The sequence below is a fragment of the Daphnia magna genome, linkage group LG5, assembly GCF_020631705.1.
Source record: "Daphnia magna isolate NIES linkage group LG5, ASM2063170v1.1, whole genome shotgun sequence".
Taxonomy (NCBI): domain Eukaryota; kingdom Metazoa; phylum Arthropoda; class Branchiopoda; order Diplostraca; family Daphniidae; genus Daphnia; species Daphnia magna.
In genome coordinates, this window is record NC_059186.1 from 9440711 (window position 1) to 9453444 (window position 12734).

General features: G+C 39.4%; 4 protein-coding genes across 4 annotated transcripts; 1 reads left to right on the forward strand and 3 right to left on the reverse strand.

The window, feature by feature from the left end:
* The first annotated feature begins 99 nt into the window (after positions 1 to 99).
* On the forward strand, positions 100 to 2679 carry LOC116924015 (F-box/LRR-repeat protein 20). Its single transcript, XM_032930556.2, has 10 exons — positions 100 to 488; positions 552 to 619; positions 686 to 815; positions 874 to 1037; positions 1097 to 1254; positions 1318 to 1457; positions 1540 to 1731; positions 1798 to 1899; positions 2013 to 2225; positions 2288 to 2679. The coding sequence occupies exons 1-10, from the start codon at positions 468 to 470 to the stop codon at positions 2393 to 2395; spliced, it is 1296 nt and encodes a 431-aa protein (XP_032786447.1). The 5' UTR covers positions 100 to 467; the 3' UTR covers positions 2396 to 2679.
* Positions 2674 to 6249, reverse strand: LOC116924006 (programmed cell death 6-interacting protein). Its single transcript, XM_032930532.2, has 9 exons — positions 5961 to 6249; positions 5624 to 5742; positions 5289 to 5560; positions 4997 to 5233; positions 4716 to 4938; positions 4530 to 4653; positions 3757 to 4468; positions 3357 to 3666; positions 2674 to 3286 (listed from the first exon to the last, which is right to left on the reverse strand). Exons 1-9 carry the CDS (start codon positions 6170 to 6172, stop codon positions 2889 to 2891), a joined length of 2607 nt encoding a protein of 868 aa, XP_032786423.2. The 5' UTR covers positions 6173 to 6249; the 3' UTR covers positions 2674 to 2888.
* Positions 6250 to 7185: 936 nt separating this feature from the next.
* Positions 7186 to 9123, reverse strand: LOC116924012 (something about silencing protein 10). The gene is made up of 6 exons (XM_032930552.2): positions 8840 to 9123; positions 8560 to 8782; positions 8378 to 8502; positions 8176 to 8317; positions 7993 to 8110; positions 7186 to 7929 (listed from the first exon to the last, which is right to left on the reverse strand). The coding sequence occupies exons 1-6, from the start codon at positions 9035 to 9037 to the stop codon at positions 7221 to 7223; spliced, it is 1515 nt and encodes a 504-aa protein (XP_032786443.2). The 5' UTR covers positions 9038 to 9123; the 3' UTR covers positions 7186 to 7220.
* Positions 9124 to 9430: 307 nt separating this feature from the next.
* On the reverse strand, positions 9431 to 11069 carry LOC116924016 (gametocyte-specific factor 1 homolog). The gene is made up of 9 exons (XM_032930557.2): positions 10921 to 11069; positions 10721 to 10859; positions 10604 to 10637; positions 10401 to 10536; positions 10194 to 10338; positions 10058 to 10138; positions 9898 to 9986; positions 9654 to 9812; positions 9431 to 9598 (listed from the first exon to the last, which is right to left on the reverse strand). The coding sequence occupies exons 2-9, from the start codon at positions 10789 to 10791 to the stop codon at positions 9531 to 9533; spliced, it is 783 nt and encodes a 260-aa protein (XP_032786448.2). The 5' UTR covers positions 10792 to 10859; positions 10921 to 11069; the 3' UTR covers positions 9431 to 9530.
* Between the last annotated feature and the right edge of the window lie 1665 nt (positions 11070 to 12734).

Consider the following 12734-nt stretch of genomic DNA (forward strand, 5'->3'; position numbering starts at 1 on the left):
TTTTATTATTTCTACTTATGATAATTAAAAAATATAATTATTTTCTACTGATTTTGAAATGTTGCCACGGCCATCCCCAAAGGAGACTACAGCAAACAGCTGATCAGATAGGCGCATGAGAACAACAAAAGACAGTGTCTATGAGTGTAAATAGTTCAAAGGAAGCATTATTCGTTATTGACATACTCCATCTAGTACAGGAGTTGGATAAAGCAATTCATTGACCGTTAGGCAGTGTTAAGATTAATCTATTCCTTTTTTATTGTTTTACAAAAAGCAATTGTTTTGTTTTGTTTTTTTCCCCTGTAAACCTTTCAATCGCTACGTGGGGTAGTTGAATGCGCCACCCGTGTCACGCAATGCGTCGCAGTTTTTACGCTTAGCAACCCCCATAATCATAAATTTTTGAAAATAAATGCAATCGCCAATTGTGATTTATTTTGATTCTTAACTTCTATGTTGTATAAATGAAGTCCAGCTCATTTAAGGTGTGGTGTCATTTGTTGTTTTTTTGTATAGTGACATTAAATTGACATTCTTTTCTATCACAGTTGTCCAAACCCTGGACAGAGGAAGAGGCACTCATTATCAGAAAACTTCCCAAGGAACTTCTGCTGAGGTGCAGTGTCAGCATTTTTAATAAATTTATTATAGAACAAACAAACACAATAATATTATTTTACAGAGTTTTTTCCTTTCTGGATATTGTATCCTTGTGCCGCTGTGCTCAGGTAGCTAAATACTGGAATATTTTAGCTCTAGATGGGAGCAATTGGCAATATGTAGATCTTTTCAGTTTTCAGCGTGATGTAGAGGTAGGGTCTAGTAAACATATTTTAATGTAATGTGTTTTTGACGGAATATCTTTTCAAGGGAGTTGTGGTTGAAAACATTGCTAAACGTTGTGGTGGTTTTCTGAAGCAGCTAAGCCTTAAAGGTTGTCAATCAGTAGGAGACTCAGCTATGAGAACCTTTGCTCAGCATTGCAACAACATTGAGGACTTAAATCTCAATCAATGCAAACGAATCACAGATAGGTAACCCACTAAAAACAGACAGTTCCTGGTATAAAATACTCAATTGATCTTCTAAACAGCACCTGCTTGGCTTTGAGCCGCCATTGTGTCAAGCTTCAGAAACTAAACCTTTCCTCATGCCCTGCAATAACAGATCAAGCATTGAAAGCCCTGGCAGATGCTTGTCCACAGCTAATTTACATTGACTTGTCATGGTGTGATTTAGTTTCTCAACATGGTTGGTATATCAGTAACAATTGAGTGTAAGTGAAAAATTGATTTAGTTGTCTTTCTGTTGTAGGTGTTGAAGTGCTCGCCAAAGGCTGTTCCGGTTTGATGACTTTTCTTTGTCGGGGGTGTGTCTTGATTGGGGACGACGCTTTGACGCACCTAGCTCGATTTTGTTCGCGATTGCATACTGTGAACATTCAGGGTTGTTTGGTAATTTGAAATATTTTACTCCATTTGGTCGCGTTAACCTTGCAGTTTTTTCTATATTCACACGATTTCTCTGTCTTTGTAGGAGGTTACTGATGTCGGCGTGGCTCGACTTGCCCGTAGTTGTCCAGAAATGCGTTATCTTTGCCTTTCCGGCTGTGGACACCTGACAGATGCTACTCTGTCATCTTTATCACAACATTGCCCACATTTAGCTACCCTTGAAGTGGCTCGTTGCTCCTTATTCACAGACGTGGGATTCCAAGCATTGGCGAGAGTAAACCAAGACATAAGCTATTAGCCTCCTAGTGAATTAGTGTGACTTTCTACAAAAACCTTGCAGAATTGCCACTTGTTGAAACGGATGGACCTTGAAGAATGCGTACTAATAACTGATGCGGCCTTGAGTTACTTGGCTTCCGGGTGTCCTCGTCTAGAAAAACTGGTATGTAAAGTCATCCGTATTTCCCAAAAATAACACCACTGTAACCAAACTCTCTTGCGGTTTGATGATTTTCCAAGTTCTTATTTCACTATGGGTACCATTGACCGTTTCAGAGTTTGTCACACTGTGAGTTAATCACAGACGAAGGAATCCGTCATGTTGGAATGTCACCATGTGCAGCGGAGCACTTGGCCGTTTTGGAGCTCGATAACTGTCCACTCATTACGGACGCGGCATTAGATCACCTCATTTCGTGTCATAGTTTACAGCGTATTGAACTCTACGACTGCCAACTAATAACTCGGGCCGGAATTCGTAGATTAAGGGTGCGAAGGACTTTTACCATTAAATCTCTTCATACAATAACATTTTACTATTAAATTGACAGAGTTATTTACCCAACGTCCGTGTTCACGCCTATTTCGCTCCAGTCACTCCGCCTCCTTCTGTAGGCGGTTCTCGTCAGCGCTACTGTCGCTGTTGCATCATCCTCTAAAATCGCATGATGTTTCCTTACAATTCCAATCATCAGTCGCTTGACCTGCAACTAAATTTTATTACATACAAAATTTGGCTTTTAGTCGTCTAGCAGCTAGGAGACTGACAACGGATGGAAAGAGTGAAAAATCATTCGACCTATACCTCCTTTATACATAACGTTCTGTCACATTATACCCTTCGTTGACATAATCGTGTCGCTCTTTGTTGTTTCTTATTTCTCAAATGAATCAGAATTGTACAGTATTTAACCGAAAAATGATACAAGCGATTTGATCTTGATTAAATCGTATGTTTTTTCTTTAGAGCCAATGGACACAACCATTTGATCATCGGTTACCATAGACAGATAGGAATAAAGAAAAAAAATTTAAGACAAAAGGAAATTAAGACAGCGCGTATTAAGAAAAAAAAAGGCACTAACGTTATGATGAAATCTACGGGTCGTTTCAAACTTACCGAGGAAAGAAATTTCGACTGATTTAATAGCATCAATAAGGTCGGGGAGGCGTGTAAGGGTAAGCGGGGTTATAATATGGATATGGGTAGGCGTTATAACCTGGATAGCCAGGTGCTCCTTGTTGCTGTGGCTGTTGCGATTGTTGATGTTGTTGCTGCTGATACTGTGCTTGATTGGCGTAATCATAGTTCGGAGGGGCACCACCTGAAGGATAACCGTATGACATGGGCATGGGCATTGGCATGGGCATTCCACCATAAGGTTGGATTGGGTAGGGAAGATAATGGTTTGGAGCTGGACCGGTTTGGCCAGGAACCACTTGTGGAGCCATAGGGGATGGCGATGTCGTTAAATGAGCGGCTGGGGCACTGCTTGTTGGAGCACTTGTTCCAAAGTTAGGAGGAGGAGGCCTAGCTGGTGCTTCACGAGCTGATAAAGAAAACACATTTACGGATATGATGACAATTGAATTTCTAGTTGTACTTTAAAATATGTGTACCTTGAGTTGCATGGTAGCTAGGAACTTCAGAAGGTGGGGCATTAGAACTGGCATTACCCGCATATGATGATGTAAGATCTTTCAGCAGTTCTTCTTTTTCTGCTTTACGCGCAAAACAGAAGTCCGAAATTTTACTCTGAAAGCTAAGTAGAAGCTGAGTTAAATCGTTGTAAAACTTGGCGCCTTCTTGAAGGTTATTCTGCACTTCCATATGGATATCGTGCGCCGTGGCTAGTTCTTTAAGGAGCTCTTCACGGGCAGAAGGACCCTTTCCGTCCGACTTATCCTTAACGAAATCTTCATTCACCGTCTACGAAGTAATGAAGAAGTAATTAAGAAGTAATGAAGTCAGAGTAACCAAGCTCCTCAGCTGTAAAGGTTCGTAAATTACTGAATGTACCTGTATTTGTTGAATGAGACTTGCTTGAAAGTCAATGCTTTCTCGGATACGTTTCTGTAATGGACCATAGACTTGACCAAGCTTCTCCACCGAAACGGCTGGCTCGTTTATGGCTCCATCCTGAGCCAAAGCACCGAGGAATTGCTGTTTCATGTCAATCGTGGCGTTCTTTAATTCATGTTCCAAAACCTCCCTTTCACTTTTCAAATCGTTCACTTGACTCATCAAGAGTCTGAGCTGGGCAGCAGCCGGTGAGCGGCTATTATCTGCCGCTGATTGAGAAGCAGATGGCACAGCAGTCTCTAGCTCGCCTTCAGGTCTACTCAGTAGTTCAATACCTCTTCTATGGCTTTCAAACTTCCCTTTGACCACATTGTCGGCATTGGAAGCGTTTGCCAAAATTTGTCTGTACTTAGCGATATTTGACGTAAACGCCTCAGTCAACTTGACTGATGGCGTCCGGCTCCATCTTTCTTTAAATTGCGCTTTGAGTTGGTCATCCGATTGTCGTTCTTCATTTAATAGCCGCTCGGCTTCATCAAGTATCTCTTTGTTACGCTCCAGCAGCGAAGGGAGATTGCCAATCAATTCCTTAATAATGTCGATACCTCCGGACTGCCGGACTGCCCGTGCTTTATCCTTGAGGGACTGAGGAAGCGATTCACCAGCCGACTCTTCCAGCGCGGCCGGCAGGTTCAGAGAGGCCAATGTACTAATTTTTCCGTAATTCTAATTTCAATCTTCTTCTTAACGGATATAAAATTAAAAATTACCCATTGAGCATCTGGTTCGCTTCCCGCATGCGGCCTACTTCGACGTTGATAATTTCCGTTTTTCGGACATCCCAAGCGGCCATTGCTTGGTGGACCACTACCGGTGTTAAACCCTCGAATAAATCTAGAAGCCGCATGTCCCATATGAGCATCCATATACTCGACAATTAGACAAATGTGACAAACCTTTGAAGCTTGCGCCAAGACGTTCCGGAATAGGAAGAGTTTTAGCCAGTGGCGCTTTTCCGACAGGATCAAGAATTTTTACATCGGGTACACGTTCGTGGTAGATGAAGTCATTATCTTTTTGCGCTTCTGTAAGTGCCTTCTGGGCTCTATTTACATAGTCTTGATAGGCAGTCGCTTCACTGATGCGTTGCTGGGCTGCTTTGAAATTCTCAATAGCGTCCTGAAGAAATTTCGAAAATGATTTACTTCAATTAGTTTTTAAAAAATCAAACAACAACCTGTAGACGTGCTATTTCCTCTCCTATAGCTTTTTTCCCATTGCAAACACGACTCTGGTAATATTGTGCGATTGCATGATAGGCCAACTGTTTTCCTGTCACTTTCGAAATCCAGTCTTTTTCCCAGACCGAGGTGGCTGTCGGATGTTTCATCTGTTTCAGTGTTTCAGCATAAAACTCGTCACACTGCGATGCCAATTTGGCAATGATGGCTTCTTTCATTTTATCACTTATAGCCTAAAAATAACGCTGTATTATAGAAACAATAAACATGAAAAAACAACCAACAAACCTTAATGACAAAGATTTCCTGTGCTTCTGCCAACATCAAAGATGAAAGAGTAGCAAGTATCTCTGGATTTAGATCTGGGGTTGGTTCTTGCTGAAGAGCACCCATAACATTTGCTTTGAGGTATGAAAAAACCCCACTAGCTGATTGTAACAGTTTGGCAGCAAGTTTTAAACCCTCATCACTTTCTTGACTCTGCACTGCTGCCACTTGGGACTGAAAGGCAGCCAGGTTGAATAGGCAACACATACGTTCATAAGAAAGTGAGTTGATTGCTGTAAAAAAGAAAACATTACTAGTAGTTTGTAAATAATACCCATTATTTTTTCAATACTTACTCAGGCTCATCTTTCCACTGAACAATGATCCTTTATCAAATGCATCTTTCCATTTGAAAGGAATCTGGACATCCTGTGCAGGAATTTTACCTTCTAGAGCTGCAAGCTGGTCACAGTATCTACGGTGGCAATAATGCATAATTTCACAATAATGTTCCATAATCACAATGTTTTGTTTAACTAATCTGTTTCATGCAAGTTAACCAACACCAACACTAAAAATGCAACAGACATTAGAAACAAATGACACCATTACCCACACTTGTGGGTAATGGTAATTTATGGTAGACTAGTATAAAAAGCTACAACTTAAATGGGGGAATGCCTCACAAAATACCTTGCAACAGTTTCAATAGCCGCCTCGTTCTTGTCCATAGCACGAACGCAGGCGAGACTTCTCAGTTTGTTCAACTCCGATATGGCATCGTTAAAATTCTCGGGATTGTCAGCTGTCGAAAATCGCAAAGCAATCAGATTCTTCAATGGCTTCACCAAATCAATTTCTGATGTCTTTTTCAAGGGAACGGACAGTATATCCGTCATCTCCATGTCTTTTGAATACAGTTAGACGAATGACGTTCAACGGACAGTCCTGGTTTCAGTTTCTTCACTATATTATGTGTCATCGACGATTAGACGATGAAGCCTCCTCTTGCTTCGTATCGACAACCGTATTTCTTATAGTTCGTGCTGGCCTGGCCTGCTGGGTGCTGCCGTGCTGGCTCCTGGCTGCTGCGTCCTACGTGTTGTCTGTTGTGAACTTGTTACCCAAGCGGATATCCTTGAGAAATAAAGACATTCTCAACGTCTGTATTTTATTTCCTAGTAGATGAGTCATATCTCATACGTATTTGTACTTGGCACAAGGTTGATCGATTTTTTTTTCTTTATTTTTTGAATACGAGTTTTTTTTTGCGTCTCATGTTCATGTTGCGTGTGAATTCGAGAATGAAATTGTTGCATTTCACGTATTACTTGCCACTATACTGTTCTTTCAAAAAATGTAGAACATAAAATAAAGTTCAAGCGTTTTCAAATTGCTGATCTGACGCGAAGAGACCAATTTCTCTGCCTCGCTCCTCACAGAAAACCGGAAGAAAACTTGTCAACAGTTAAAACCGCGTCAAAAGTTTCCCTTTTCAAGAAGAAGTTTAACTTGCCAACTTTCTTTTTAATAATGGAACTATGCTGCAACTGTGATGAATCGCCCCCATGTCTGTTTCCTTGAGATTTCCGGAATTTTCTCCCTAGCAAATTGAACCTTCTAATTTTAGTCTCAGGCTACAACACCGATAATATCTTCCGTAGGTAAATAGTTAACTAACAAAACAACCAAGATATTTATCAAGTTACCGGATGGGGTTAAACCACGACCGGAAGGAGATCTGGAATGATGCTGTTTACACAAAGGCTGGATAATATTCACTTGCATCTACACATACTATTTAAGCCAAATGAGTGAAATGGCATTTTCGGTTGAAATTTCATACAAAAATTCTAAGAGATTAAGTGTTTATAATTGCGTAGTACTTTTTATCAGAAACCACATGAAACTGCCATCATTTAATTGTGTATGTGTCGATATGTATTGGGAGATTTACTTGAGCTTAACACTACGGATGACGGTAGCTTTAATACCCGAGATCTCACCGCCATATTTTGTAAGCTCTTTACGCGGTTCGCGAATTTGGCCCTTCCTTCGAATTTTTGCTTTCCGGAACTTCATACGGTGCTTAACACGAGGATTTCGCTGTTCTTTGGACCGATGGGGTGTCAAACCCTTGTTCTTGGCAATCTGATAGTTGATTCCACGCTTACCGACTTCCTCTTCTTCTTCTGCGACATTGTTGGCCGAATCAGCACCAGCAGACAAATTAAGGTTTGGTTCTTCGTCGCTGGTAACATCTTCCTCTTCAGAATCTTTCTTTGGCTTACGGACCGCTTTGTAAAAATCTAATGCATTTTCTTCGTCCCGAGTCAAAGGAGTGCTTTTTTTCCTTTTGGTGTCGGTAACCTTTTCTTTTTGCTTGCTTACCGTAACTACTTGCTCCTGAGCACGACTTGATAAAATGCGTAGTTTCTTTCTGGGTGGGATGACGGTGCGGACGAAGTCTTCAGTGGCGATTTTTTCCTTTTGTTTAATCTTAGCCAACAGACTATCAATCTCTGGTTGCAGATTTGAGCCCCCATTTTCCAGTTGATGTAGCAAACTACGGAATTGAACCAGGCGCTTAACAACGGGATGATTCTGCACTGATATTCTTTTAGATTTCAGCACAAAATAATATCCGATTTGTGTACAGTAACTGAAAGAGAAAATAGCACGAGTTAGGAAAAATGGTAAAATAAAAAATGCAAATATGAATTACTTGAGGATAAGGTGATACTTGGCCTTAACATATTCCACTCCCGGACTTGGAGGTAGTATTCCTTTTGTCACCAACTCTAAAATAGGCTCTATGTTGTTTTTCAGTTCTGTCATCTGACCTAGAAAATAAAAAAATGCTTGAAAACATTAAATCATAATCATTTAAGTCAAATTAGAAAATTACATTTGAAATCTTCAACAAGTTCCATCAATTCTGGAGACTCTTCTGTCAAAAGTTTAATTTTTTCTCGTTTGGATAAATGGGAAAGATTAAGGTCAATTTTTTCTTCTTGAACAGAAATGTGTTCTTTGGCTTTATCAGCTGCCTGATACACAAACATGTTTCATTAGAATGTAAATTTTCTCACACCAGAGTAATTCATTACTTTTAGGTGTGTGATGAAATCTAAACCAAAGTCATCTTCTTCCAGCTGTTGTGTCAGTCTCTGCTGAATGGCAAGAGCTTCCTGCTCTTCTAGCTGTGCTACTTCAGCATCAGACTCATTTGCATCTAAATTTTAGATAATATGAAGAAAACAAAATATTATTTTTTAATATAATGAATTACCATCCCATTCTTCATCTACATAGTCAGCATTATAGTATGCTGATCTTTTTTTGCCCCATTCTAAGTTATCCTCTTCATCAGCTGCTTCCTTATCCTCCTCAAGTTCACTGTCCAAGGGAGGCAATGGTTCTGCATTTAAATATGCTTTCTTCAACTTCTTCTTTCTTGATCGTTTCAATGTTTCATCTTCATCAGAGGATGATGCCACCCCCAAAACTTCTTCCTATAGCAAAAACTTTCTAGAATTCAAAGTAATATGAGTAATGTCAGGGAGGTTTACCTGTGTGTATCTTTTAGGTTTTTTCATCAACTTGGCCAATTTTTCGCCAGCTTCGCGTTCTTCGTTTTCGTAGTGCTCATCAACGGCATCGTATATAAAGTCTGAAGCGGAAGGATCAATTGTATCTTCATAATCTTCATTATCTGACACGTCAGCGTTTGCTGTTTTACGATTTTTACTGTTTTTAGGCTTTCCCATCTTAACCAAATGTGAGTCTACACCTTAGTTGTCTACTCCTTAGTTAACCGCACGTGGTCTGATGAAAACTGATCTGACATTTAGTTCGTCTGCATTTTTTTTTACTTCTGCGCCGTTGCCGAACTTTTTGTCCATGAAATCGCGTTTGGCCGTTTTCTTTTTGCATATTCAATATTCATTTGCATTGCTTTTGCGGGTTTGCTGTTTGCGCAGTTGCCTTCCGTTTTGTTTCATCGTAATACCCGTACAAGAATTTTGTAAAAAAGAAGTTTACATTGATTTTCAACGCTGATTCATACCAAGTTACCAAGAGCCTACTACTAGCTTTACAAAATACCAAAGTTCAGATCTTGATCCCATTCGCTCGCAAAATATAATTATATGTTTGAGTCATTTCGATCAAAAGTTCTATTTATTGGGTCCCCAAATTTCTGAGTTATTGCAACAATAAACTGCAAAAAAAAAAAAAAATTTTGTGGCGGGCTTCGGCTTTCTACAGTTTAGGGAAATCGTCTGAGCTAAAGCGATATGCCCGTTCTGGTTCTGCTACATGGCTCCAACCTTGTAAAAGAACATAAATCAATATTCATTGAATTTGGAAACTAATTAAGCTCACCTAAAAGTCCCCTTCCTCTTCCAATAACAGGAGTATTTCCGGTTTCATTCCGTCGATTTGAATACGCGATTGAAGAGAAAGTTTCATTGGATTTTTCTTCCGGGCCTTTCTGTGTTGGGAATTTTGCCGCAATTCGTCCAAGACGCTGTACTGGATTCTCTACAAAATTGTATAAAAACCCGGAATGCAAAGTACAACCTGACCATTCGTTCTCATCAGAAGATTAACTGAAACCATAAATGACCTATTGGCTTTCTTGGGGGCGGCTGTGCTTCAGGTTCCACTAGGTCCTTCTTTTTTTCTCCTTTTACCTCAACCATTTTCGGATCATTTCTAAGATTAGTTTGCAAACGAAGTTTTAAAATTTATTACTATCATTTTTTAAAATATCTATCACATCTTACACAAATTCTTTTTCCCGCAGGCGTTCACGTTCTCTATCCCGGAAGTCCTTGCGCTTAGATTTAGTCAATCCCTGCGGAACACTGTAGACAAATATGTTAGAACACATTTTAAGAAAAATGTTTGTCATGAGACTACGTCATGTAATTAGCTTTGGCACGCATGATATCTGCTGAGAAATGTGGTGCAGTCTGAGTTATATCATCCCAGTTCTCTAGTTCGGGGGCTGGAAGCACTTCATTAAACATGAGTTTTGGCTGGAAGAACTTTGGCTGAGTTTCAGCTACAAGCAGTAAGGAAACAATTATGATACATATAAGCCTGGTATAAATTATGGTAACTGACCATCCCAGATTTTCTTATTTGCCTCTTTTTCTAGCTTATGCTCACAGGATTCAAAATGGTCATTCATTTCACTCCTTCGGACATAGTGCAAATGCCAATATGGGCACTGTACAAAGTCATGGTTTTTGGGAAGATTCTGTTGAAATTGGACAAATTGTTATGCTTAATGTAATAATGAGTACACTTTTTGGAAAATTTCTTACTCGTTTACATTTGATGAGATGGGCTTGAAATCTCCTACATTCAATATTCACCATATTATAATAGCCATTGAATTGGTCAGCATTAGCTATTTTAATTACAAAAAGGAATAAGCTTACCGTCTTTCTACCACGTGCACAGGGTCAAATGGACACATTACGCGTTCGCTAAGGTTTTTTAAATGATTCATGGTAAAATATTGATTGGACGAAGCTGTTTTTTCCCGTTTTGTACGGCTTTGAAACAAAGCAACTAAGACTTCAAATTAAAAATTAAAAACGACGTACGTTTTTTAACGTTTTGCTTAATGATTCCTTACCCAGTAGATTGATCGCGTCGGAGGTTATGTTTAGTCTGCACGCATTTTCATTGTGTTGTCACTCCAGAGATGGCTTTTACTGGGTGGAGCCAGTGGAACCTATTAGTAACTAACATGTTCTTGTAACCAAAACGCAACCAAAAAGAAATATTACATAATAATTATTAAAGAATGTTCAATCAACTCTTAGGTTGGGAAATTGAGGTGAAAATTCAACCGGTACCCTTACATCAAGCTAGACGTTGTAAAATGTTATAACAATCTGCAAACGTGGCAAATACGGTAATTTAATTAAACATTTTTTTGGAAAAAGGTTTCCAGTCGTGTTGTTTTGCTTTCTAAGTGAAAAGTATGAGCTGTTTTACATGGTAGATGATTTAACACGTAAACAAAAAAGTGTTGTGTGGCGAAAGATGAAAATGGATTTTGAATTTTGTTTCAATCTTACAAGATAATCGTTTGCTTTATGTTCACGTAGAACAATTAAATTTGTACATTTTGGCAAAACAATTTCGTGACATTAAATCAATGTTGTCTCATTCATAAAGAAGTCTTATGCGTATTTAAAGAAACAACATCTATGTCAAAAATGTATAATGTAAGAAAAATGAATGCTCATAATATGTTGCCTTTAGCTCACTGCATGACGTAGTGACATGACTAGGTTACGAAAAGGATCAAATTTCATGGTAGAAACTGTTACGACCTGTGAAGATGTCGAAAAGTGAAACTCCCTTTTTGCTTTCTATACGTTAGGATTTTACCGAAAAGGGAATGTGTACATCGTTGTGCAGCACGATAAGAAAGAACATGCGTGCTTACCTGTACTGAACTCGCGAACTTTGGTGTTGCTTCAACAAAGGTCTTGTGTCATAACGAATAATGTAAAGCTGTCCACACGTACCACCGTTCTTTAATGCTGGGTGGAGTATGACCTGAAGACATGATACAGCTCGAAATACAAATAGCCGACATCTATTACCACTTGTGGCCTACTTTCCGCTACAATAATTTTTTTTAATAGAAAAGAAGGAATCTAATGGGCCGACAAGTCACGGTTGAAGTGCAATTGTACATAGAGGGAAATCTCTTTTATGTACTGGATGCAATATTTGCTGATTTTCTTCGCAATATATTACTGCAACGGCTCATTAAGCTTTGTCCCAATCGATGACAAAAAAGCGGAATACACCACCGCTGGTTTGTCCAACAATTACTGACTACCTTTACTTCTTTTACTAGACACCGATTTAAGCAAATAACCTAACGTATTTGGAACGATAAGCTAAAGAAATTTTACGCTTTACAATGGCAACCTTCAAACTTCTGAACAATGGCTTTCTGCCTCGTTTGACGTGTTATTAAATTATTTCTTCCATTATTTACAGTCCTGTCTAAAAGTGTAAAAGCCCACTGATCATGTCCGCGTGATGGTGTCGCTTCACTGGAGAATTCTGCCAAAATCGATACACATTCAGTTGGGAGTGTAGAACTGACCAAGAACTTTTACTTTTGTTAACGACCTGATGGTTTATCATACCTCAGTCTCTCACTTTTGTGGTTCGACGTGCCGTGACTGAATGATGTAATTGTCAGTCTTCTATTATCGGTTTTCTTCTTCATTGCACAAGCGTGGCAATCTGAAGATCGTGAAAAGAAATCTTTGCAAATGAGTTGCGATTGTTCATTGACTGATCCGCCCACAAGAAAATGCCCTATTCTAGGTCGAGATGAATAGCTAGACTTGATTTGTAACAACATACCTGATGCCTAAGGCATTGCTCTGGGATACACGTTAAACTCTTCCTCGCCAT